General features: G+C 39.3%; 1 protein-coding gene across 1 annotated transcript in view; it reads left to right on the forward strand.

Moving 5' to 3' along the window:
* Positions 1-12731: 12731 nt before the first annotated feature.
* Positions 12732-26103, forward strand: part of LOC128738689 (LIM/homeobox protein Awh-like) — a 40079-nt gene continuing 26707 nt past the window's right edge. Inside the window, exons 1-2 of the mRNA XM_053834008.1 lie at positions 12732-12973; positions 25762-25943. Coding sequence (XP_053689983.1) covers positions 12944-12973; positions 25762-25943 — 212 coding nt within the window. The 5' untranslated portion in view covers positions 12732-12943. The remainder of the gene's footprint in view (positions 12974-25761; positions 25944-26103) is intronic.

Genomic DNA, 26103 nt, shown 5'->3' on the forward strand with positions numbered 1-26103 from the left:
AACGGGTTACTAGTACGAGCCTCTCTAGAATACTGCTCTGTGGTATGGGTCCCTCACTACAACAATGCAATCTACCGCATCGAAATTATCCAACGTCGGTTCGTATGCTACGCTCTCCGAAGGCATCCATGGCGAAGGCGTCAACCAATGAGAAACACACGATACGAGGATCGTTGTCAGCTTATTCGTATCGACACTCTCGAACTTCGCCGAGAAACAGCACGCGCCATGGTTGTCTCGGACACCTTGACATGGGATTTGAACCCGAGTCCTCGGCGTGAGAGGGTTAAATAAAGATTAAATGAATCCGGAAGTTTAAAAAGCATCACTTTTCAATTCGCAGCGGCAGATTACTTACATAACAAGAAACTTCTTGAAGAACTCCGACCTCTTTTGAAAAAGCTGAATTTTTACCAAAATCTTTTGTTTTTAAAGGGCACTTTCTCTAGTGAAAGGGCACTCTTTCACTAGAAATAAATGAAAAATACAATTTCAGCAGTTTAAATTTTAAATTTTCAACAACAACGACAACATTGTATCTTTCTTAGATTCGATAAGACCCTATGACATTCTGCATTTAATGTTGATCAATTTTGTTTTGATGTTTTGTTTTTCAATTCACGTGATGTTTCCTCAAAATCGATTATTACAAATGACGATTACTCCCACGTGTACTAAACCGCATCTTTTTTGGTATAAATTGATTAGCTAAAATACACCAAATACACGACGCAAGAATCGATATTTTATTTCTGTGGTATGCTACCAAGATTACATTCTCGACAACATTCGGTTGTATACAATACCGTTAGTGCACTCGTGATAAACATTATATCGAACGATTTTTTATGCTAATTTAATTTGTTTTCAGCGAGGATTTCTTCCCGGTTTTGATACCGATTGCATGCGTGTTTCTCATTTGTATTGCCCATTGGCCGAGGAAATGGCACGTAACACGGTGGTTCATTGGTGCCAAACCAGATCGAGAATACAGAAATGCAAATGTGCACTGTCCTTCGGATGGATTTTCTCCGGCAAGCACATTGTGTCACTTAATGGGAGTTTAATGCTCAAGTTCGAGTAAATGACCTCAATATTTTCGGGCGTTCTCGTGCGGTAGGTTCCCCGGCTCGTTTTTTTAATTAACCGTCCAAAATGTTTCGGAGTTCGACGATCGACCGCAAGTCGTGGTCGATCGTTAATTACCTCGCGCAGAGGCTCATAATCGGCCTACCATATGTAATCCAGCCGAAGATGTGATTGTATTGCTGTCAGGTGTTGATGCAGCCGTGAGTGAAATATCGACCAGATTAGGCCGGCGGGTGGTGTGCGGCAAGCCAGGCACCCAGCTCTGCCTGAGCAAACGTCCGCGAAGACATTTAAAACAACGGGAGGGCATGCGGCATTCCTCCAAAGATCCACAAAGGATCCCGTGTCGCACCGTGACCGTTCGGCGATGGCGACGACGACGACAACGACGACGACGACGGTGACGCCTGATCTCTTTTTGGTGGTGTTTTCGCTAGAAAGAGTCCATTGAAATATTAATTATTTAGTTGAGGGTCATAATTTAATAATTTTATTGCTAGGTAGGTTGTAGAACACGACTGTATAGAGTCGTTCTCCATTCTTTGATGTGACTCAACGTGGAAAGAGGCTTTGGCGAAGGTTTGTAGTGAAGCGATTGATTATCTGGGAAGAACTGGTTTTTCGAAGTCTTACTGAGACGTAAAAGACTGGCAAATTTAATAATTAAATATCATTTTATTGGAGTTTGTTTCACTAATGGGTCATATTTGATTGTGTGTTTGCTATAGTTTAGAAATAAACATGTTACTTTTATGGAACCTGGGTCGCTACGGCTACCAAAAAAGTCGAATGATTTTATCATTATTGAATTGATGCAACAACGATAAAAATGAATCTTTCAGATTGTTCTTGAATGATTTTCTGGTGCTGCGTTGTCTTTAATAATGGTATTTTTAATTGAATTCAAATGTTATCCTTGAACCATCAACAATAACAATCGGTCGAATGTCGAATTGTACAGAATAGAAGCCAAACGATTAGATTATTAAACATCAAAAGTTGTAAAAATGTGAAATAAAATATTTGTCGGATTTTGTAATGGTCACACAACAGAAAAAAACTTAACCTCATTAGAATTTTATCCTTTCAGTGCCCATTCAGAAAAATAAACTGCAATTTGATTCACACGTGTTTGCGACTGGTAACTTCCAGCTGTTTGTTGTTCAAAACAAACGATAACAAAAACAGTTTGAATTCTATTAAGTTTTGTGAGTGCAAGCTGCTGCTGCCGATGTATCGTAAATCGACGTACAAATGAAATCAGTTCCACAGCTGTTTCGTGATTCTCAAACTCATGCATCGATTCGACACCTCATCCAAAGTCAGTGGTTTCGAAAGGGGTGATTTGGCTGTTGTGATTGGATATGATATCGCAAATCAAAATATCCGACCGAATCATATGCAGGATCTATGTACGTGTGTTCTCTTACCAACATCAAAGGGATCGGCACATACGTAAGACGTACAAAATTGGAAATTTCATCCACAGTTTGCCCGACGCTTTCCATTATGCGTCATACTCTAGCCATAGTAAGTCAGCAACGGAAAGAGAACGGAAAATAAAATATAAAAGCATAAATTTTAAAAAGGATTGGTACTATTATACTAGATGCGGAAGAAATTGACGAAATCACATGATTTTTGATAACAGTTTTTACTCCTTCTGAAATTATTTCAATATGAAAACAAAGGATTTATTATCCATAAATAAATTAATTACAATTATATTATTGTTATAAGTAATAAAATAATAAAAAAAATTCTTTCTATAAAGTCTGTGACATTTTAAGTTTCACTTTGGAGTGACCTATTCTAGACAAGTGAGAATTGCTCAACTGTAATAATTAAGTGATTTGCTCATTTTCATTTCACTGTCTGAATCAGAGATCATAAAAAGTATATGTTTTTTTTTGTCGAAGAGAAGCGCTACCGTTAAACTGGATTTCACGGATCATCGGTTCGATTGTAGCCTCTGAGCTTCGGAACGTCTTTTCTTTTTGATTATACGATGATCATTCCGACTGCCCCTGTAACATTTTTTTTTCTCCGGTTATTGTACAGACCTACAATGTGCTAAGACTTTGGAAACAAAAAAAACAGGCGTGAAAGAAAAGCCGCAACGTGGTGCCCTCTGAATGGATTGGTTTCGCTTGAAGGAATGATCGGTTGTTTGAGGATTATGCTGGAAGACCGATTGACCGATCGCTTGATCGATCGCTGTGCTTCCACATTACTTTCCACAGGATGGGCTATCCTCTATACCTACCATCATCGTTGTGATGCGGAAATAATTTGATGTTTATATTTTACCACTACTCATATGTCTTCTTTTAGACAGTCGACTAACATGCTCACAGTAAAATTATTACGATTAGTAGTGCATAATTATCATTTATCGATGCTGAAACATTGATTTACTAGTGTAAATTCATCTACATTTAATTATAAAATAATGGCAATGTATAGGTAAAAGGCGAGCACTAGTTTTAAAGAAGAGGTTTATTACTTTGTTAACCCAATCAGGATCAGGTTTTATAACACATTTTGAACATATTGTGTAACAAATAGGTAACAAACTTATCAAGAAGTAATAACAAAAAAAAAATTAAGTTGTAACAGATTCAAGAGATAGTTGCAACTTATTTACATTGACGTAGCTAGAGGGGGTACCTGGGAAATCAGGCCAGAATTCTGCAGGCCTGCTCTAGAAATTTTCACCAGTGGAATTTGAAAGCCGGTAAAAAATTCAGTGATGTTCCCAAAAACATTTCCATCCTTATTTTTCTTGCGCAAAAACCAAACGAATATCAACAGCTTTGTAGTTGCGATATTACACACCGGAACCTGACATTTGTAAGAGGAAGGAAATCTAATCACAAAAGAGCGCGAGGTGGTCGATAGGTGGAAGGAGATAGTAATGTCTCAGCATATGATTTTCAAGAAGTCAAACGAGAAATCAGGTTGCTGAAAGTCAAAAAAGTCGCTGGTAGCAAAGCAGCATCGTAGCGTGCAGTTGGCCAAACTGGCCCCTGCCAGGAGCTTTTGCTCTATGGGGCACCAAAATCGGCTTGAACCTCAGTAAGGTACGCATGAGTGTAGCAAAGTACTAGAAATAGGGAGTTGTAAGAATCATGTACGACTCTCTAATTGTAAAAACTAATAAACTTTGAAGGAACACAAATTTAAGAAACGAGCGTACGCCAAATCGAGCCTTCTTCAGGGTTACACAATGTTATACTACGGCTCTAGAACCGGGTCTAGAATCTGGGTCAAAAGTCTGATAAAAAATGTGGTCCAGAATGTGGTCCAGGCCCAAAGTTCAGAATGTGGTTCAAGATCTGGTCCCACATCTGAACAAAAATGAAGTCCAACATATTATCCAAAACCTGGACCAAATTTGATAAAAATGTGGTTTAAAATTTGGTACAGAATCTGACGGAAGTTCATCTGGTTCAGATCCAGAATCTGGTCCAAAATATAACCAAAATCTAATCGAAAATGTGTTCCAAAATCTGGTTTATAATCTGATCCAGTTTGAGAATCTGATCCAAAATCTGATAAAAGATGTGGTCAAAAATATTATGTAAGTTTGAAAAAATGTGGTCAAAAATATTATCCAAAACCTGGTCCAAGTTTGAAAAAATGTGGTCTAAAATATGGTTTTGAATCTGAAGGAGGTCTAACGTCTGGTTCTGGTCCAGCATCTGAAATACGGCCAAAATCTAACCAAAAATATAATCTACAATCTGGTTCATAATTTAGTTAAACTCTATTACAATATCTAAAACGAAGTTTGATTTGAGTTTGGTCCGCGATTTAGTCCCCGGTCCAGGGTTAGAATCTGGTTCAAAACCTGGTCCAAAACCTGTTTGGTTGTTTATAATGTAATAAAAAGTGTGGCCCAAAGTCTGATTTATATTCTGGTCCGGTTCCAGATTTTGGACCCAAGTTTGTTTCAAAATTTAGGGTCCAGAATCAGAGCAGGCTCCACAGTTCGGTACAGGTACGTAATCTGGTCCAAATCTAATAAAAATGTGGACCAAATTTTTGTATAGAATCTGATGCAACTCCAAGATCTGGTTCAGATCCAAAATGTGGTCGAGGTCCAGAATCTGAGCCAAAATCTGCTCAGAAATGGGGTCCAAAATGTGATAAAAAAGTGGCTTAAAGCACACTTCTGGAAGTAGAAATCCAAACACGTAGGGGAAGACGGGGTAAGACGGCCCGCCTAAGCGAATAAATTGCTAGCATAAAATGTGTACGAAAATTCACCTTTTCTTGTTCCACACATGGAAAAGCATTCATTTATCTACCATTAAAAATTATATAAAGAATTAATTAGTCTAATTTTCCGTGATTTTTCATCAATTTTCGAAACGTCTAAAAACTACTCGTTCACAACCAGGCGGGGTAAGAAGGACCACCAAAGGGGTAAGACGGACCATGGCGGAGTAAGGCGGATTGTGGCAGATTTGAAGATTTCTTTGAGTTGTAAACACAATTTCAATATTATTAACTAAATAAGAACGAGTTCTTAAGGGGTTTTTAGGTACATGCTAGAAGAAGGTATAGTTTAATTTAGAGACCTGCCAAAAGAAGGAATTTTGCTACTAGTTCAATTTTGAAAATAAGAGTAGACGTTATTTTACTCCCCTGGTTTTAATTTACTCTTTTCTTGGCGTTATTTTGTTGATTTGTCAGCAGGACTTTTACTCTTTGAATACGCTTCACTTCAGGTGAAGGTAAAGAAGGCAACATATTAAATGAGCCGTTAAGTGATCATCGAATTTTGATTCCGTTAGATCCAAATTTACATTGATTTTGTTATTCGAATGGCACTTGTTGGCTTCTTTTGAAGTGGGAAGCTCTGTGTTAGACAGGATGATCTCAGATTCAGGGATAATTTTTATTACAGATGTACTCTATTTCGAAAAAGACACTGATGAAGCCTGCAAGTCGTAAACGAAATGCGTATCTGTCAGAATAATAAAAAAGTTAGTCAAATTCAACAGCAAAAAGTTTATTTTTTCATTTAATATTTTTAAAATCTATTAAGACACTAAACAGAAGAACTTTAGGCAATTATGAGCACTATGACGTATGGCCCTTTTACCCCGTGAAAAATGGTCCGTCTTACCCCTAGTTAACAATTTACATTATTTTGCTTTTATCTCTCAATGCGTACTATTTTATATACCTTTTCCGCTACACACAGAACAAGAATTGCCCAATTAAAGTCAGTGGTAAGAGAAACGACAAAATACATAGCTATTTTTTGCTGAAAACCCTTAAATTTGTTGCTGCTGAAATTATATCGCATGAAGACACTGCGAACGAAAAGTTTGTTTTGATTCTAATTTTGACGTCGGATACGGCCGAGTGCCGCAGGTTGTCTCGAAAGTGTTTAGATAGGCTAGTAAACAAAACATACTGAGGCATTTGTAGAAAATTTAAGGATTTCTTGACGAAATCGATGTGGTCCCTCTTACCCCGCCGGGCCTTCTTACCCCTTGTTCCCCTACATGTTACTTTCTACAGATACTAGCGAACCTGGCGGTAGCGAGTCACATTTTCCACGAAAACACACGAACGCATACGAATGCACACGAAAGCACGTGAAAGCTGCTATGCGATTGGCAGCGAGCGTTCTGCTTATATTGCTGTTATTTGCTTCTATGCGAAACCCTTCCCAAATAAAAATAAAAATAAAAAACACTCTGTTACCAGTTTGGATCGCAGAATTGTTCGGACTTTCCTCTGTTCTGTGCTTAAAGTCTTATCCAAGAGCTGGTCCAAACTTGATAAAAATGTGGTCCAAAATCTGATCCAAAATATGATGCAGGTTCAGACCTGGTCTGGAATCTGGGTCCAACATTTAATCCAAAATCCGATCCAAAATCTGATCAAAAATGTGATTCAAAATTTGGTCCAGAATGTAGTCCACATGTGTTCCAAAAACTGAAACGAAAACTGACAACAAAAAATTAGGCCCAAGATGTAGTCCAAGTCCAAAATATAGTCCAGGTCTGGAATCTTTTTCAAAGCCTGATCAATAATCTGTTGCAGTTGCAGTTTGTTCAGAAAACTGTGTGGCCCAAAATCTGTTTTAGGTCCATAACCCAACCAAAAAAATCTGAGCAAACATGTGGTCCCAAATCTGGTATATAACCTGGTCCAGTCCCAGAATCCAGAAGGTTTAAAACAAAATCTAGTCCGAAATCTGATAAATGAAAATGGGGACAAAAATATAGTCCAGAATGTAGTCTAAATCTATTCCAAAATATGTTACGAAATTTAGAATAACATCTTTAAAAATGCGGTCCAGGAATTTGTCCAGGTTCAGAATCTGGTTGCGGGCTTAAAATCTTATCCAAAATAATAAACTAGGAAGGAGCACAGATTTAAGAAACGAGGGAGTGCCAAATCGGGTCTTCGCCATGGGCACCACAATGTCACGCTACGTCTCTGCTGGTAAGAACCGTAAACATGGCAACACTGACAACGGCTCTAAACTGCGCTATTTCCAAGATTTGGAAGGAGAAGAAGCTACCGGAGGAATGGATGGAATGAGTGGTTTGTCCCATCTACAAAAGGGGTGATCGGCTCGACTGCTGCAACTATCGCGGCATACAGCTGGTATACGCCGCCTACAAGCTACTCTCCCAGATCCTGTTACACCGGATGGTTACATGGATTTTAAAGCAGCACGCGATATAGTTGATCGAGACCAGAGTTACATTGAATCGAGGGATGTATCTCAAGCACATCTCGGAGACATTCTCGATTCCTTTCGAGACGCGGTGAGGCACGCTATGTCCGAAGGTACTTATTATTTAACTAGTTGAACCCGAATCATACGATCCGGAAAATATAAATGTCTGTTCAGAAAACTGCAGATACATTCCATTAGCCAGTGTTTGCGAAGATGTTTAATCTCTGTATTAGTTCTTTGAGTTCTTATATTGCATAATATAGCTCTCAGATGTTGTACATAAAAGAGTCTTAGCCGGAAATTGAAACAAATAGTTTTTATGCTCGCGTTGGATCTTATTTAACTGAATAAAAAAATTATCTCCACTGTGCTGATTCTATAAGTGGGCAAAATTGCTCTTTTGTGTGAGTGGCTTTGAACCGTCCATTTTCTGCCGCGAACCGATTCATATGATCAGTGTTAAATCAGGCAAAACCAAATAACAAAGTACTGACTTCGATAAAAACGCATTGCTGCTCTGTATAATTTATAGCTATCAATCGTTCGAAATCATTTTATAACTCTGGCTGTTTGCAACATTTATGTATTCTTTTACTGTCATTAACTAATTTTTTAAATTCTGCGTCTTGGTCCGGTGTGACTCAACACCGACCATATGATATCGCGACAAGCAATCGAGTTGAGCAAGCGAGTCGAGCAGTCGAATCTAGCAGTCGAGTCAAGCAGTTGGGTCTAGCAGTCGAGTCGAGCAGTTGTATTGAGTAGTCTACTCGAGCAGTTGAGTCAAGCAGTTGAGTCGAGCAGTCGAATCATACAGTTTAGTCGAGCAGTCGGGTCAAGGGGTCCTGCCGAGCAGTTAAGTTTCGCAGTGAAACCGAGCAGTTGAGTCGAGCAGTCGAGTCGGGTCGAGCAGTAGAATCGAGTATGTCAGTCGTGTAGGCCAGTCGAGCAGTTGAATCGGGTAGTCTAGTCGAACAGTTGAGTCGAATGCTCCAGTCTAGCACTTGAATCGAGCAGTAGAATCGAACAGTTGAGTCAAGCAGTTGTGTCGAGTAGTCAGGTCGAACAGTTGAGTTGAGCAGTGAAATCTAGCAGCTCAGTCGAGCAGTCTAGTCGGGTAGTCCAGTCGAGCAGTTGAATCGAGTAATCTAGTCGAGCAGTTGAATCTAGCAGTAGTTAAGTCGATCAGTCGAATCATACAGTATAGTCAAGCAGTGCATTTCAGTTTAGTTCGCAGTGAAATCGAGCAGTTTAGTCGAGCAGTCGAATCGAACAATCAAGTCAAGCAGTGGAAGTCGAGTGGCTAAGTCAAGCAGTGACTTCGAACAGATGAATCAAGCTGTCCAGTCGTCAGTTGAATCGAGCTGTCAGATCGAGCAGTTAAATTGAGTAGTCTAGTCGAGCAGCTGAATCGAGCAGTCGAGTTGAGTAGTTGAGTTGACCAGCCGATACGAATAGTCCAATCGAGTAGTTGAGTCAGGCAGTTGAATCGAGTAGTTTAGTTGAGTAGTTGAATCGAGTCGAGCAGTTCAGTAGAGTAGTCCAGTCTAGCAGTTGAATCAAACAGTTAAGTCAGCAGTTGAGTCAAGCAGTCAGCTCGTGTGTTGAAGTCGAGCAGTGAAATCAAGCTGTCCAGTTAAGCAGTCCAGTCGAGCAGTTGGGTCGTACTGTCAAGTCGAGCAATCGAATCGAACAATCCAGTCGAGCAGTCGAATCGAGCAGTTAAGTCGAGTAGTTCATTTGAGCAGTTAAACCGAGCTGTTCAGTCAAGCAGTCAAGTCAACCTGCCCAATCAAGCAGTTGAGTCGAGCAGTCGAATCAAACAGTCCAGTCGAGCACTTCAGTTGAGCAGTCCAGTCGAGCAATCAAATCGAGCAATCTAATCGACCAGTCGAGCAGTCTAGTCAACCAGTTGAGCAATCGAGCAGTCCAGCAGTCGACCAGTGAGGTGACTGAGAATAGAACTCATTGCTACGAAAGCATGACGTCCTGTCATGGGTCTGTTTTTAATTACCGATAAGCCTCCGATTACCGATATGACTTCCTATCAGAGACCTGGTTCTGGCTACAGACAAGCCTCCCAAGCAACCAAAAGTTCGAATTTCACTTAAGAAACAAACTTTAAAACATCATATTTGGTTCAAATTTAGTTCCGCAGAACTTTCTTGCTGAACAGCCAGACGCTACATTTGTAAAGAACTGCATTCTCTTTAAAGTACCGTTAATATCTGTGGCAACTTGAAAGTTCAACATACAACTTGAAAGTAACTTAGAGTTTGGATAATGATGTCTAAGGAAGGTTAACAAGCTTTATGTCTATGGATCTAAAGCTTGCTAACCAGTTTCACCTGTAATTAACCGAACTTCAAAGTTGCCTTGAGTTCGCTGCATAGAGCACTAAGCAGCTTCTAAAGAAACTTAGGCAAAAGTTTATAATAAAACAGCACTTTTAGTTCTATTTTTATACTTTTCTATTTTTTACCTCCGCCTTCTCCTAACTTTTGTAAAGTCGGTTCATGCGATTAAGATAGACCATATAAAAAGCGTAACTAACACCGACCGCTGCTGGATTTGAACCGTAGCGTTCCTCGTTACAAGCCTATCATAGTGCATTGCGCTATCTCTGACGCCGCTAGTGACATGAATTTTGCCGATGAGTTGTTCTTAAGTGTAAGTTCATTTCGGGGCTGTGATAAATGAGAAATTAGCACATCGAGTAAAAACGATGCAAATCGCATATTCCAGCAACGAAGCAGGGGTATGCGTCTAAGTCATCGAAAAGAAGTACTCGAGTTCAAATCTCCCCGAGGTTTTGGTTGGTGGTGTGTGGTAAGTTACAATAAATTAATATTTATAAAAAAACAGTCGATTATTAACCGAAATTAAATGCCTTAGTTAATGAGAAATGTCATGAATCTACAAAACAGGAAGAAATGGGAAAATATTCCCCCAATTTTTTTTTATTTTTAAAATTATTGGAGTTTCTTTTTGGGCTGAACAGTGTTCTATATAGCGACTTAAGTGAACTTTTTGCGAACTTTATAGTTCTGTTAGAAGTTACTTTGTATTCCCTTCGAAGTTTAATCATCAAAAACGAACTTTAAAGCACGGTTAATTACTTAAAAATTAAGTTGAATAGAGTTCTATTCATGATCATTTCGTTGGCTGATTAGGCCAAAAAATCCCCTTTTATCGGAACTTTTGGTTACTTGGGCTCTTATATATATAGATTTTCATGCGCTTCAGATTCCGCTTCACAGGATGTTAGTATTGGTCAAAACAACTAATTTAAAGAAGGTCTTAAAATATTGGGTTTTTCAATTTTCAAGGTTAGAAAGGGGTCATCGCCTCTCAAGTGATAATATCCGTTTTAATTGACCATCTCCGATTTCAACCAAGTTCGGTATAATTGCTCGTTTCGACCACACGTTCCAATATCCAAAGTTTTGTACGGATTGATCAATCCTCCTTGCAGTGACATGCAGTGAAAAATAAGTTTTTTCGAGAATCGGAGAAAAATGAAGTAGTAAGAAGTAAGAAGTAAGAAGTAAGAAGTAAGAAGTAAGAAGTAAGAAGTAAGAAGTAAGAAGTAAGAAGTAAGAAGTAAGAAGTAAGAAGTAAGAAGTAAGAAGTAAGAAGTAAGAAGTAAGAAGTAAGAAGTAAGAAGTAAGAAGTAAGAAGTAAGAAGTAAGAAGTAAGAAGTAAGAAGTAAGAAGTAAGAAGTAAGAAGTAAGAAGTAAGAAGTAAGAAGTAAGAAGTAAGAAGTAAGAAGTAAGAAGTAAGAAGTAAGAAGTAAGAAGTAAGAAGTAAGAAGTAAGAAGTAAGAAGTAAGAAGTAAGTACCGTGGACCCCCGTTCGCTTGACCGTTTTTAATCTGAACACTTTTTAACTTGAACCCCGCTGGTTTGCACGATGTGCAAATTAAAAATGGTTCAAATGTCATTCTCAACATGGCATCATTTGCCTTCGCAGACAATGCACATAAACACGATTTGTTTGTACTGGTCTAGCGTGTTTAATCCTAGTTTAATCAGTTTCACATTGCGTTTCCCAACGATTACGATAGAAATCCGATCGGAGAATAACATATTCGCTGCTTGCAACTACCAACTAAACGAGACTAAATCAAACCACCAAAACGATAACAAAGAGCAGGGCGGCCAGTTCATACAAGTTTCAGTATATTTAGGGTTGCTAGTCGTTCAAATTAAAAACGAACCCCGTTAGTTTGCATGAGGAATCGTTCAAACGAACGGGGGTCCACTGTATACTATTTGATATTTCGGCACCAATTTTTCAAAAGGGCCAATCTGCAAAATGTAAACAAACCGAGTGAGGGTTTCTTTCCCTATGCTAGTCTAGCAGAAAATAACCCTCACTCGGTTTGTTAACATTTTGCAAATTGGCACTTTTGAAAGTTGGTGTCGATTTTATAAATTTGTAAAGAAACAACCCACAAATTGCACAGTTTAGTAAAGAAGAAGACTTTGGACTTTTGAATTAACTATGTACATATACAAAGTCTCATGGAATTTTGAAAAATACCGTTTATATTTTTACTTTCAATGTTTCTTCTTTTGAAAGAGTTTCTTTGAATAGAACCGCATATTAGTGTATGTGTTATCTGCACCTGGAAAGTTTCCAATAATAAATGAGAGTATGAGACAAAAACGTAGTAAGCGGAACATGAATATGAGTTTATTTTTTGACGCAAACTTTCAATTTAACAAATACTGTTGTATGCTATTTCCAGCTTTTAAAAAGATTTGTTCTGGTGTCGTTGCAGATCCTAGCGGAATCCAGTCGTCGGATAGACCCGCATCTTTTCGGACAGATCTAAGCGCATATCGTAGAGCAAATAGCACCACAACCGAGAGATTCAGCGGAGGCTCGCCGGTGGCCTTTGAGCGCAACACTCCGGCTGCATTAGAACTGCCTGGAAGAAAATTGACACGAAAATCTACCGGAATATCCTTAGCGCCTGGTATCTTGTAGTTCCAAGTTCGATTCGTCAACAGTTTCCCATTGCTGCAATCAAATATCAACTCTTCGGTTAAGTAATAGCCAAGCCCCATTACTACGGCACCTTCGACCTGGCCAATGTCTATTCCAGGGCTCATGCTTTCTCCTGTATCCTGTTGAATGTCCATCCTCCAGATAAGAAGGTTGCCAGTAAGTAAGTCCACTTCAACTTCAACGCACCCTAAACTCCATATATAGTACGGCTGAATATCCTGTGGTCTGTACAAAAAGTTAACACTCAAGTCAACGCCTCTGACGTAGCAAATTCTGACCAGCTCTTCCCATGATGCTTTTGGATATTTTTCTCGAAAAGGTTTCATGCGATTCAACAATACCTCGCAAGCTCCTTTAGCGGCGAAACAAATCACTTCACTCGTTATGCTACCTCCGCTAGCGGTGGCATTCGATGCTGTCAAACTAGTGGTTGGTTTCACGGATACCTTTTCCATAGGGATATTAAGAACATGAGCCACCACTTGCACAACTTTGGTGTTGATTCCTTGTCCCATTTCGATTCCACCATGAGTGACCGCCACCGATCCGTCTGTTTTAAATATGGTTACATAAGCATTTTTCGATCCACCATACTCAACCATGTATCTATGCGGGATGACGGCAATTCCCCGTTTCTTCCAACGATTGCTGGAATTGAAGGTATCAACTAGTTTTTTGCGTTGATCAAATTGGACTTGTTCGAGAAAGTCCGGTATCTGCTTGCGAAAGGGACAATCTAGGGGCATGTTTGCAAACCGGACATCAAGGGGATCCTTCCCCGTCGCATGAGCGATATGTTCCATTATAGTCTCAATAGTGGCAATGGCTTCAGTCGTTGCTGGGGCTCTGCACCAGGTGTTCTTTGCGGCATCAGTTTTCACCTTCTTTTCTACAATCTTCCATGATCTGCTGTCGTAACAATTCGGTAGAAAAGCCGTAGTGGTATTTCCAACTGGCTCGTTAAAAGATAAGCCATAGTCTTGCGTGAAGTAGACGGCCATTTTGGAAATTTTACCACTCTCATCGTGGTTTATTTCATAGTCACTGAAGCATCCGTATCGTTTACCGACGGTTTCCATTGTAGTTTCTAGAGTTAAGTGAAGTCGAACAGGTCGGTTGGTTAGATGAGCTGCTAGGGCTACAGCGCAGGCTACTTGCGTTGCACGAGATATTTTAGCACCGAAACTTCCGCCGAGTCGTCTGACAAAAACATTGACTTTCGCCAGTGAAATTGACAGCATTTCCGCAATTGCCGTCTGTACGGTGTCCATCCACTGAGTAGAAGAGTAAACATCTAACCCATCTTCAACCGGCACACATAAGCAGATTTGGTTTTCCAGCGGAAAGTGTGCTTGTCCCGCCAACTCCATTCGACCCGTAATTGTTTTGCAATCGATTTCCACTGTATTTTTGTAAAGCTCTCCTGTGACCTCGTGAGATTCGCTGAAGATGCAATCCGCTGGCCTGGCGTCCGTTGTTGCCTGCAAGGTTGGTACTAGCTTTCGTTGGCTTATCCTTTCGTACGTTACTTCAACCAGTGTTGCCGCTCGTTGTGCGATTTCAAATGTTTCAGCTACTATGACCCCTATGGGTTGACCATGAAACCGGATCTCTTCGTTGGCACTACAGAAAATATCCTCTATCTCGTGATATCCAAGGCTTGTCGGTGAAAAGTCATTTGTTCCCGGAATATCTTTTGCCGTGTAAAAAGCAACCACTCCAGGAAGGCGTAAGGCATTGCTTGCATCGATATCAGCGATCTTTGAGTGAGGTTGCGTAGCTTTTACATACGCGGCGCAAAGCTCACCCGGAAAGAGTGGAATATCGTTAATATATTCGGCTTCGCCTGCGCACTGTACTAACCCTTCTAGCTTCGGAATATTTTTAGTTAAGGGCCAGTTTTTCTTGTACGTATCGAATGATTGTTTGCCCGATGAAAGGGGTCGTTCAAGCATGCTGCCTCCGGATTTTAACTGTGAAGCTACCTTGTCCTGCGGGGCAATGCTTAGAACAAACTTATAGAACAGAGAAAGGGCAACATTTTTCCTGTATTCGGCAGATGCATTCGGTAAAATCCAGTCTGGATTTAATTCGTTGGCCAATGTTGTTAGAGTATTTTGAACCGTATCGTTGGTGAAGAGATTTCTACCAATTAACGTATTTTCAGTTTCAGTTGCATGCGTTAATTCGGGATTGATTCCTCCGAAACAAATTCTCGATGATTTAATCGATGCTCTATCATTAGCAAATTTGACTAAAAATGCTCCGTTTACATATGCATGCGCATTTTGCGATCTTGGCATAACTTTGTACGATTTAAACTCATGCATGCTAGGATCAATGGAAGGTAAAATAATTGATTTGATAATTTTTTTATTCATATTAGTCAAAAGAAAATTTTGCAAACTCATCACAGAGGATTTATTATAGTTATCTATTAAAATGACTTGGGCATTAACCGCATCTAAGAGCAAATAGATATCAGAAGGAAAATCTTTATGTGCATGTTTGATGCTTAAGTTACCTGCAATACTGCCAATATTACGAACCAGGGGATGAGCTATCATATCGACGTGCTTCACTAATTCTTTGCAGTAGGCGAAAGAAGAATTTGCACCACCAGCTTTAGTTAAAATTTCTGCGAACTCCGTTAATGAAATGTTTCCGCCAATTGTAATCACATCGGTTATCTGATAGCTATGGAGTTCTTCTATAGATGATATATCTATGAAAACTTGTAGATCAATATCTCTACGATACACTCCATGTGCTGTATTTCCACTCAGTAGCATGTACGATCGATCTCCGATCTGTTCCAACAGTGATGTTACGTCCTCCAATTTGTATACTTTGTACCACTCTCTTTGATCAAGAAACTTTAGAAAAATTGTCTTGTTAACGCCAATTATTGCACAATTGTTCGAACAAGTTGTCGAGGACCGCGAACACTCTTTTCCTAAATCTTCAATATCTTGACAGATAATCTTTCCACTCCTGGCCAGCGATTTGAACGCATCTAGGATTGGACGGTATCCAGTGCATCGACACAAATTTCCTCCAAAAGCATTTTCCACGGTGGTCGTTGAAACACTTCCTCTGTTGCTTTTAAGTAAGCCATACATCGTCATAACCATTCCGGGTGAGCAAAAACCGCATTGACTACCGTTGTACTGCGCCAGCTGCTTCTGCAACGGATGGTATCCACCCCTTCGGTTACCAATCCCTTCGATGGTAGTGATCCTCAATCCATGGCAAGAAAACACTGGCATGAGGCATGAATTAACCGCCAACATCACGCTGTCCTTGTTGATCAAGTCATCACGTTCGATGACCACACAGCACACTCCGCAGCCACCCTCCAGACAGGAAAATTTTGTTCCTCGCAGTTGAGCATTATTTCGGATGAAGGACACCAACGAGGTATCCACCGGAACCGTACCGGAATCGATGCTATACTGTCGACCGTTGATAAAAAATGACACTTGCTGTGAAAAATCCTCAGTTTTGGGTTCGCCCCACAGATATGTTCCGAGAGTTGACAGCATGTTGTGAACGCGCTACTGCACGATGGTATGGCTGATATGAAACGAATAGAGCAGGGGGACGTGAGTTCATTGAATTCATTTGTTTAATGTTTTTTGTAGCAGTTGTTTTATGTTGAATTTTATTCGGTGCAGTTATGATAAACAATAACATGCGAACTTGCCTAGTGAATTCAACAAAGACAAAATGTTGTGGAGTTAAATATGCTTTGTTTTTATTTTTGACCGTGTCAAGTTTAGCATAAAAACTAGATAACCTTCTAACTGCACGTTAGACGGGGAACTTAAATTATCCAGACACTTAGCATGTATGTTTTAATTCAGTTATCGCGTTTACTAAGGCATCTTGAGCTTGTCTGCATTCTAATTTGCTGATTGCGATGCGACTAGCTTTTTTTATTTCGACACGTAGAATGTAGGAGATGTCTTATTAAAATGTTGAAGGAGATGAATTTTTATTATTGAAGCATGCTTCCGTACAAAAGAACACTTGAATTCAATCTCCTTTTTTGATACATACGCTTTCGGAACGGAGTTGAAGTCTTTTGCGAACTGAGACGTGCTGTGAGGATACATTAGTTTCACCAACTCTCTATACCCACGAATTTGATGGTATTCGTTAATTCACTGATCAAAAGTATAGAAAGAAGATAGGTTGATGCAACATACAGTTACTTCAGCTAGGTGTTCGACAAAGTTCCACATGCAATTGCAGTGGAAAGAATGAGGTGCATGGGCTTACCAAACTGGGCGACAAGGTGGATCCAATTATATCTCACTGAACACTTCACTTTTGTCAGTATCAAAGATATTAATCCGCCTTGTACTTTTCGTCAACGTGTAATGTTTTCTGAGCTCTTCAAGACTCATGTACGACCATGACTTAAAGATATTTCGTGAAATTCGGACCAGACTTGACTGTCGTACTCTTCAAGGCTGAATTGATTCCTTTTCACGATGGTGTACACTGAAAGGCAGACAAGTTAATGTCATGAAATGTTGCGTTAAGCTACGTTTAGATTTAGGCAACATGTGGAATGTATTACATCTTCCTAATTCTTATCCCACTTATTCTTATTCACTTATCCGACTTTTCAGTTCGTAAAGAAGAAACTCCGTCCGATAAATCCCGGCAGAAATGAAACACTTTAGGCAAAAGAAAAAGTGATCACTTTGATATTCATATCACAAAGTGATATTCAGGGCCAGGCTTGATTAGCTCTTTTTACTTTATTTTTGCTCTTTTGACTGCAGCGTCCCAGTCAAACAAAATTCGAAATAGTGATGCATAGGCCAATTGTAGAGTTCATTATTATCTACAATATTGTTGAAGAAGGTATAGTTTTATCTTTTATATTTATGGCGCTATGCGGCTGATACCCCGCTGGTAGCCAAAAGAGCATTCTTTTTGCTACCAATGGCATTGCAGCTCTGTAACGCTATAAATACAAAAGATTAAACTATACTTTCTTCAATAATATTGTAGATAATAAGTAACTCTACACTTGTCCTATAAATCACTTTTTCGAATTCTGTTTGGCAGAGGCGCTGTAGTCAAAAGAGCAAAAAATAAGTAAAAAGAGCAAATCAATCCTGTTCAGGGCACGTCTTTTAAAATTCACTGGAATACACTCAACTACACTTTGACCAAACCTCATGTTTTTAGTCTTGACCTTGAAACGCGGTCGAGCATATATTAATATTTTTTTGAAACGGTAGTTCTACAGTTGCTGAAGGGACGGTAGGGGAAAGTATTGAAGGATTTTTGAATGGAGGGGAAAGAGTGGAAAGGTAAGGGGGTGAGGGGTAATCGTAGCTACGCTTAATTAGTTGTCGTTGTGACTCCTAACTTTTGTCCAATGCTGGAAGGTGCATGGGTCGAACCAAGGTACAATCTGAGGTTATAACCGGATTCGAACTCACAACACCTGCCAGGCCATGTGGCTCACTGGTACTTGGACCTTTGAACCATAGAGGCGCTGGACAAAATGAGACTGCACAACCCCTGTTATTAAGCTAGCGACATGGGTTGGGTTATTTTTAGACACAAATTGTGCCTCTTCCTCCGTTTCCACAATGCCGTCATGTCCGACCCCATAAGGGTTACTGCTGGCGTGAGACAGAGCTGCATTTTATCACCGCTGCTGTTTCTCATCGTTATGGATGAGATATTAGTTGGAGCGATTGATAGTAGACCAAATCGAGGATTGCCTGAGAATACGGTAAAGATAGTGCAGCTAAATGACCTCGACCTAGCCGAAGACATCGTCTTGCTCACACGAAACCGAAACGATATGCAGAGCAAGTGATGACCTCTCCGAGAGCTCCCAAGCAGCAGGTGTCACAGTCAATGTAGCAAAAACTAAGCACCGTAACTACAAGCGATATTGCAAAACTTTGTTTAGAAAAATTGTAGATTAGAATTAGTTCTACAAATGTCCCATACATAATATTGTCATATTTGGCTCGGCTGAGACGGTACTGTCAAATGAATCAAAATTGAGTCAAAGTGATCGAATCATCCCTGGTGAACACTGATAATCCCACCAATTTCACAGTAGCGGGACTATAAGTTGAGTAAGTAGACGCCTTTCAATATCTTGGTAGCCAGACAACGCTCGATTGTGGTATCAAGACTGATACTGCCACATGGATCAGGAAGGCCAGAAACATAATAACCGGAATAAATAATAAAATCAGTTGCCATAACAACTGTAGGGGAAGTGCGGTAAAGACGGACACTGCAGGAAAGACGGACACTTGTTATATTTCATAAACAATAATTTTTTGAAGCAAATCAATGATGGAAAATGTTTCTATAGACTGAATGAACACTGCCGATTGAATTAAACTGCCGATTTTTAGCAGCAGCAGCAGCTGTCAAATTTATAAGAAAAACAAAGAAAAAATGCGTAGATACGCTACCCGATGTAATTTTGTATATAAAAAAATAGCTGGTAAATCGTTGAAAAACAACATATTCATGCTAAACCGACGACATTGCGTTAGTTTGATCCTTCACTGAATATCCATTGGAAGCCTGGTGAGGTATCGATATTTTCATTTAATATTATCGGATATCGATACCTTTTCATCCGATATTATAGGTATCGAAAGCTGCAAAAAGCCAGCTCTTCACGCATAACTTTTTGCCAAATTATCGAACTCGCGTTTTTCAGTTCTCAAGGTTCTAAACAGGCATGTCTAAAAGCTGAACCATAATACATGCCGCATTTGAAAAATGCTGCAAAGTGTATTTGAGTCAGTACGCTGCTGTCGTGCCTGATGAAATGAACTGCACGCTCAAAAAAGCAACCGCAACCCGTTTCGGTGTTGTCTTTCAGACGCCGGTTTTTAACACTTCAGTAGCACTCGGGATTGCGTGTGCTAGCTTCGTGAAAGATCCTCGGGTATATGCTGGATGTGCGTCTCTTTGCTAGCGTTAGGTTTTCGTATTCCCTTATCTATTTCATTTACTCACACGGCCAACTGAAATAAATATGAAGCACCTCCATGTGTGTTTTTGCAAACATAGAATACTCTTCTACGGTGGATACCGATATCAACGGACTGTTAGGTCAATTGTTTCCTGAAGCCACCACCGAATATCGTATCGCTGGAAGCGCAGATTGATTTGCAAGAACCATATATATTGTGAACTGTGAAGCGAGCTACGTATGATAGCTTGCTCTAAACCGATCCTGCACCTGATTAATTATTTATTCTCTGTCTAAAAATGCGAATCTCATATTCCAGCCATGCCTTGTGTCACTCAAAATATTTCAGAAAATCGAAAAACTTTTTTATTACTTAACATCAGTTTATTAGATGTTTCCGGATATATAGGGCTTTAGCGAAATTAGCTTAAAGGAGAGCTGTCAACTTGGACCCCAGGACCAAACATTTCGGCTTCACTCAAATTGCATGCAGATGACAGTCTTGCCAGCGCGTTGGCCAATATCAGTTAAACGGAAATGTGTTAACCGGGTGAAAACTGGTGCTAAACGTATTACAAATTCAACACCACCGATAAATTGCTAGCCACACTTCGTATTTGATTGCATGTATGAAAAAGAGATGAACTTGGTTGCGTCGTTTTAGGAAATGGTACCGACCGTATAAGCTACGTTCGGAGTTTTGCCAATGTCTGATTCTAATTTTGAATTTTATTTCTTGAGATGTGGATTATCTTTAATTTTTTCCCCCTAGAATAACACCTTGTAAATAAATAATGTGATAAAGATATGCGAATCTAAATTACATCTAACACTTTTCTGATTATAGGAGTTAATATAAGCATTTAGGCTGCGTCTGTTGAAATATAACAAACTATGCAGCAAATTACCGGGTTTTTCAAAAGAAAATTTTGCCAGGATATTTTGTTGCATTTTAGACCAATCTATTGAAAAATTGTTGGAAACTGATCAGTTCTAGTCCTGGTGCTTCTAGTTAAAAAGTGCCCGCCTGACCAATAAAACTGCTGCGAACATTGTCGAGTGAAACGAACACGGTACCATGCGGTATCGAATTCCGTACAGCTTCGAAATCCGTACACCTAATAGAATTTGCTTGATTATATGTATTAAAACAGTCTAAATGCAAAATATTAATAACAGGTCCAGAACCATTTTTTATTAGCATTATATCGATGTCAAAACTTAGGCAGTAGGCCATGAAATACAATTAATAAAAATCAAACTGTAAATGCCTATCGGATTTCTGTGTCCATTTGCTGTGTCGTTAGCAATTTGCTAAGAAAATCACTTTCAGTAAAATCAAGTGTAAAGCGTACTCGAAGTGATTTTCCTGTCTCAAATCCCGAAAATAGATTTGAAAGATAGATGATTATCGTTGTACAGCTATATTTTATTCATTATAGCATTGAAATAATATTTATTCATTAAAATTAGTACTGTACGGATTTTGAATCAGTTTTACTAGTTGAATCTAAATCCGTACACCTGTGCAGTATCCTTAGTTATCCAACTTTAATCCATGCTTTGAAAAGAAAATAGAAAGGACTAAAGCTGAACATATGTCGTTATACTGGAAGATGACAATTGCGATGATAAATAGTAGAAAATCCTTTAGTAAAGCATCTAGATAGTTTGCAGTTCCGGTCATTACGATAAGAGCTACCGTATTGAATCGGCACTCTTGAAATAACGGAGTCCTTTCTGCAACTTTTTAGTTTTCCGTATAATTTGCAAAAAAAAAAATTACGAAAAACTGATATATACTGTCTATATGTCAAGTTATTTTCTCCTAAAATGTAAGAAAGTTTGTTTCAAAGCCAAATATTTCCTGAGGTATAAGCAAAAGAATGTAAGAGGATTTGACACAAACGAGGTTTTGTTTACCATGGGTGATCCCATGGGTAGAGGTGAGGGCCAATCGGCACCAACCTTAATATTTTAACTTTTCGACCACAAATGAACAATTTGGTTCAAATACGAAAGTATTGATTCCAGTGTGGACTCTGTGCGAGTAAATGACTCCTAGGTGAATAGGAGTGAAACAAAATGCTTCGATTATGGAGAAAAGCCTATTTTATCAAGCAGTCAGTCAAATAAACAAAAACAACATAGCAATTAACTTTTAGTTTTAAACATGGTGTAAGGAATTTGAATCAAAGGTGTGCGGATTTTGAATCAGACATGGAAAAGTGTACGGATTTCGCATCAAGAGCTGCACATTTTGTCCTCGATTTTTTAGAACAAGGATTGATTTTAGCGTCCTGTGATTCCAAATAATGTTTAAATAAGCAACAAACTGTCAAAAGAAAGTGTGATGAATTGTACATTACAATTCCATAATTTTATATTGGCCATTTTAAATTGTCTAGTTCTTAGGTGTACGGATTTCGATACGGCACGGTATCTTGGAGCTGCGTAGATGCCGGCGTTATAAACTAGGCAGGTGGCCGCATCGCAAGCCCGTGACAGATCGTATCTGAAAACTTTCTGAATATTTCGGGTTTCGATATCGGTGAATGTCGAAGTATCGATACTTTGGTTGCGATATACTCATTACTCAGTATCGGATCGGTCCGATATATTGCGATGTCAGATATCGATACTTTGGCTTTCGAGTCCCATCCCTAAGGGAAAGACGGACACACAGATTTTGAACCCATTTTGCCAAACAACGATTTAACATTGCAAATACTTACATATTATATATGTAAAAGTAACCAGAAGTCATATAACAGTTGGAATGGGCCAACTTTTAGAAACGATTAATACGTCACCAATGTAAATATTGAAGAGAACCATTTTATTTTCTCGCTCAAAAGGGAGATCGGGAAGGGGGTTTTCCCAAACCAATTCTTTCCTAAATACATGATGAAATATGTTAATCTTTCTTAATACTGTTGATTCGACGACGCGTGACACCTTTTTGCTAGTGTCCATCTTTCCCATACCAAGTGTCCGTCTTTCCCGCCACTGCGCAGAAACTCTGATTTATAGGATTTTTTTCTAATTCCCGTCGTAATAAGTAAAGCCATTCTAATTTTCATCATTTGTTGCATAGATTTAATGAATACTCCAAAAGTTCTTGTGCTGATTTGACTAAAACATACTTACCTTCCGATCCGTTCACTTTGAAATCACTGTAAAGCGACTATTAAAGCATATTATTGATATTACGCAACTGACTTTATTGCTAAAATACGTCGTACCGTTTTAAAATCCGTCCATCAAAATTTTTCATCGTCCGAATTGAAAATCACAACAATGTTTACGAAGCTAACGCGCATGTATTTGTGTAGGACGGCATGACAAATGCTATTCTACAAAATTTCTGCAGGTCAGGCAAGTTTTCCTGGCTGTAGAATAACGTTAATGCCTTGCGTGAGTTATTTTCATTTATGAATGACGGAAATTAAAACGATTAGTCGACATTGTCTTCTTCGTCGCACGAAAAAACGTAAGAATTTGGCTGGTAGGACTTCTTTAATGATAAAAAGCATTTAAATAGATCTCAGCTCACTTTGATTGATCGCGTATGATAGACAACAAACTAAAATATTAGGGAATAACTAGTTTTGGATTGTGTGTCATAAAAATGCTGATATTTTGAATAATTTGTGTTGGATAGGACGGGAATAGGCAATTACGACGATGTAGCAACATACCCTACATAATGTTTATAATATTAAAAAAAAAAGCATAAACTTTGGAAGAAATTTTCTAGCACACGTTTTAACCTTATTAGACAGTATGTATGAAAATTACGATCAGTACAGTTATATTTGAGTAGATATTGAGTCTTTACCTTAAGGTGTAAGTGTCGGTAACCTGGGTGTGGCCAATAGTGGGTGTCGATACCAATGACCGGGGATTAAAGGGAATGACCTGTACGAAATTCAGAAAAGGAACCAGATTCGAATGATCATTATCCAATAGAAAGCCAAAGTGCGAAGACGTATGACTCCATTTGTACCTACAGTGTCAAGTCGCCTACTTGACCTCGAATCGAATCTCTGGAGTATCGACGTAAAACCCAGCAGGCGGCGTTTGTGTCTAAAGTCTTGAATGGTGAAATCGATTCCCCACAACTTTTATCGCTCATGGATTTCCGCGCTTCACAACGAAATTTGAGATCAACCGGTTTACTGCAAGCACCATTTCATCGTACTGCCTTTGGATGTAACAAACCTGTAACTGCCTGCGTCAGGAGGTTTTCGAGAGTAGAAGAACTATTCAAATTTACACAGCCATCGCATAAGTTTGTGCAGAAAATACGAAGCAGCAATTTTTTATAGTAATTAGTATTAATGTAGACAATTACAGTCAGATGAATTAACAAAATAAATAAATAAATAAATAAAAAAAGTCAGTTAAGCTGCAAAGATCATGTGCCATTGCAAGTGAAACATATATAGACAGCAGAACCCCGTGATTTTCGGATATACAAGCCGTATTTTCGGACACATAAAAACCATCAGCGCCAGTGGCCGATACAAGCCACCGCCATTGTGGTCATCGAGTCAAAGGACATCACCATTGCCGCATTTCTTCGACGTGGGTTTACATTTCCCACCTGTTGCGGATTGTATACGCATTTCTGGGTTATTCCGTCGCCGTTCAGAACCACCCATCGTTATAGTCGTGGTCCGGCTACAGAGATTCGTAGTGTCGCCTTGGTTCCCGTGGCTACCAACTACATGCCCGAGGAAACCGTAATACTCGCTAAGTGAGAGGAAAGTGGATAACTGGAGTGGAAACGAGTAAATTTTGGAGGAGGAACGGAAGGAGTAGTGCTGCAGGAACGGGACCCCGGAAGTGAAGTAAGCAGAAGGTTAGCTAGATTTAAGAAAGTGGGAGAAGATAATAGAAAGTAAAGTTTGTGAAAAGCTAAAAACCAGCGACTTTCAATCAAGCAATTCTTGATTCCCGCGAAATTCTATTAAGTGTGCCGAACCTGAGGTATTTGTCATCGGGGAGTCCTTTAAACGTTTGCTGCTGGCTTGCCGACAGGCACAAAGGTTTCCGTCTTTACCGCCCTTTCCCTATTAGTAGGAATCATAGCCGAAAGCAACAGAAATTCGTGACCGTAGGTGGTTTTACGAGGTTTTCCAAAAAATTTCATCGGTTAGATACACGTGCGCATTTGATAATGTACAAATGTTTTGTCGAAAACAATCAACAATATACCTACCAGATGAAAATCGAAAAGGCGGGAACATGCCATAAAGTGGCATAGTAACAAAATAGGATCAATAAATTACAAACGCTGAAGTTAGCGCCTGGCTACAGCTGTTCACTTTTCTTTCTAGCACAAGTCTCTTTTCAAATCGAATGTAAACTTATGTAGACAACAAAACAAACGGTCCCTTCAAAGTGTGGCTCATTGATTCGTTGAGCCCTTGTTCACAGTTCGACAACGAATCCAAAGCAGAGATTGAAGTGTCTCATCTTATTGTTTCGAAGGGACCCTTTCAAATCGACTGGTAAACGATTTTGGATAACCAGTAAAAACCTTCTTTCCCGTTTGTGGTTATTCTACGCAGGCAGAGCAAATCGATCATTTATCATTGGTTAGCCCAAATCGTACCGATTTTAACACACACCTCGTAAAGGAATTATTTCAATTGCCAAAAAGGTGTATTCGAAAGTATTGTTGTCACTAAAGGTATACCCCATGAGGTCGAATCTATTTGATTCTCATTGGGACATTGTAACGGAGGGTTTGCGAATGTGATTTTCAACGCGCAAATTGCAAAACTTACTCACATTTATTACAGAAAGAATGCATTTAACCGCAAAAGTATTTTGCCGATATTGTACGCCTTTTTAAGGATTGTAAGTTTTTTAAATTAAGCTGCTATGCATTAACTTATTCGCTTTGTAATCAACTAGCCAGTTACAGTGTCTATAGCTTTCATTTTTTTTTCAGAAGGAACTTCGCTCCTGTACGGCATGCGGTGAGCCAATCTCAGACAAGTACCTGCTAGACGTCGGTGGATGTTCCTGGCACTCCGCTTGTCTTAGGTGCTGTATATGCCACACCCCGCTCGATCACCAGCCGTCCTGCTTTCTGAAGAACCGTCAGATCTACTGCAAACCTGACTATGCAAAGTGAGTAAATAAACTTGGCAAAGGTGTTCTTCCATAAAAAAAAATACACGAAGACCAGAAACAGGTAACGGACCAGTCTTGTATAAAGATGCGAAACACTGCATAATCTAATTTAGCTAATTAATTTTGACAAGGAAAATGCGGAGGTGATGAGCGAAAA

The sequence above is a fragment of the Sabethes cyaneus genome, chromosome 2 (genome assembly GCF_943734655.1).
Source record: "Sabethes cyaneus chromosome 2, idSabCyanKW18_F2, whole genome shotgun sequence".
Classification (NCBI taxonomy): Eukaryota; Metazoa; Arthropoda; class Insecta; order Diptera; family Culicidae; genus Sabethes; species Sabethes cyaneus.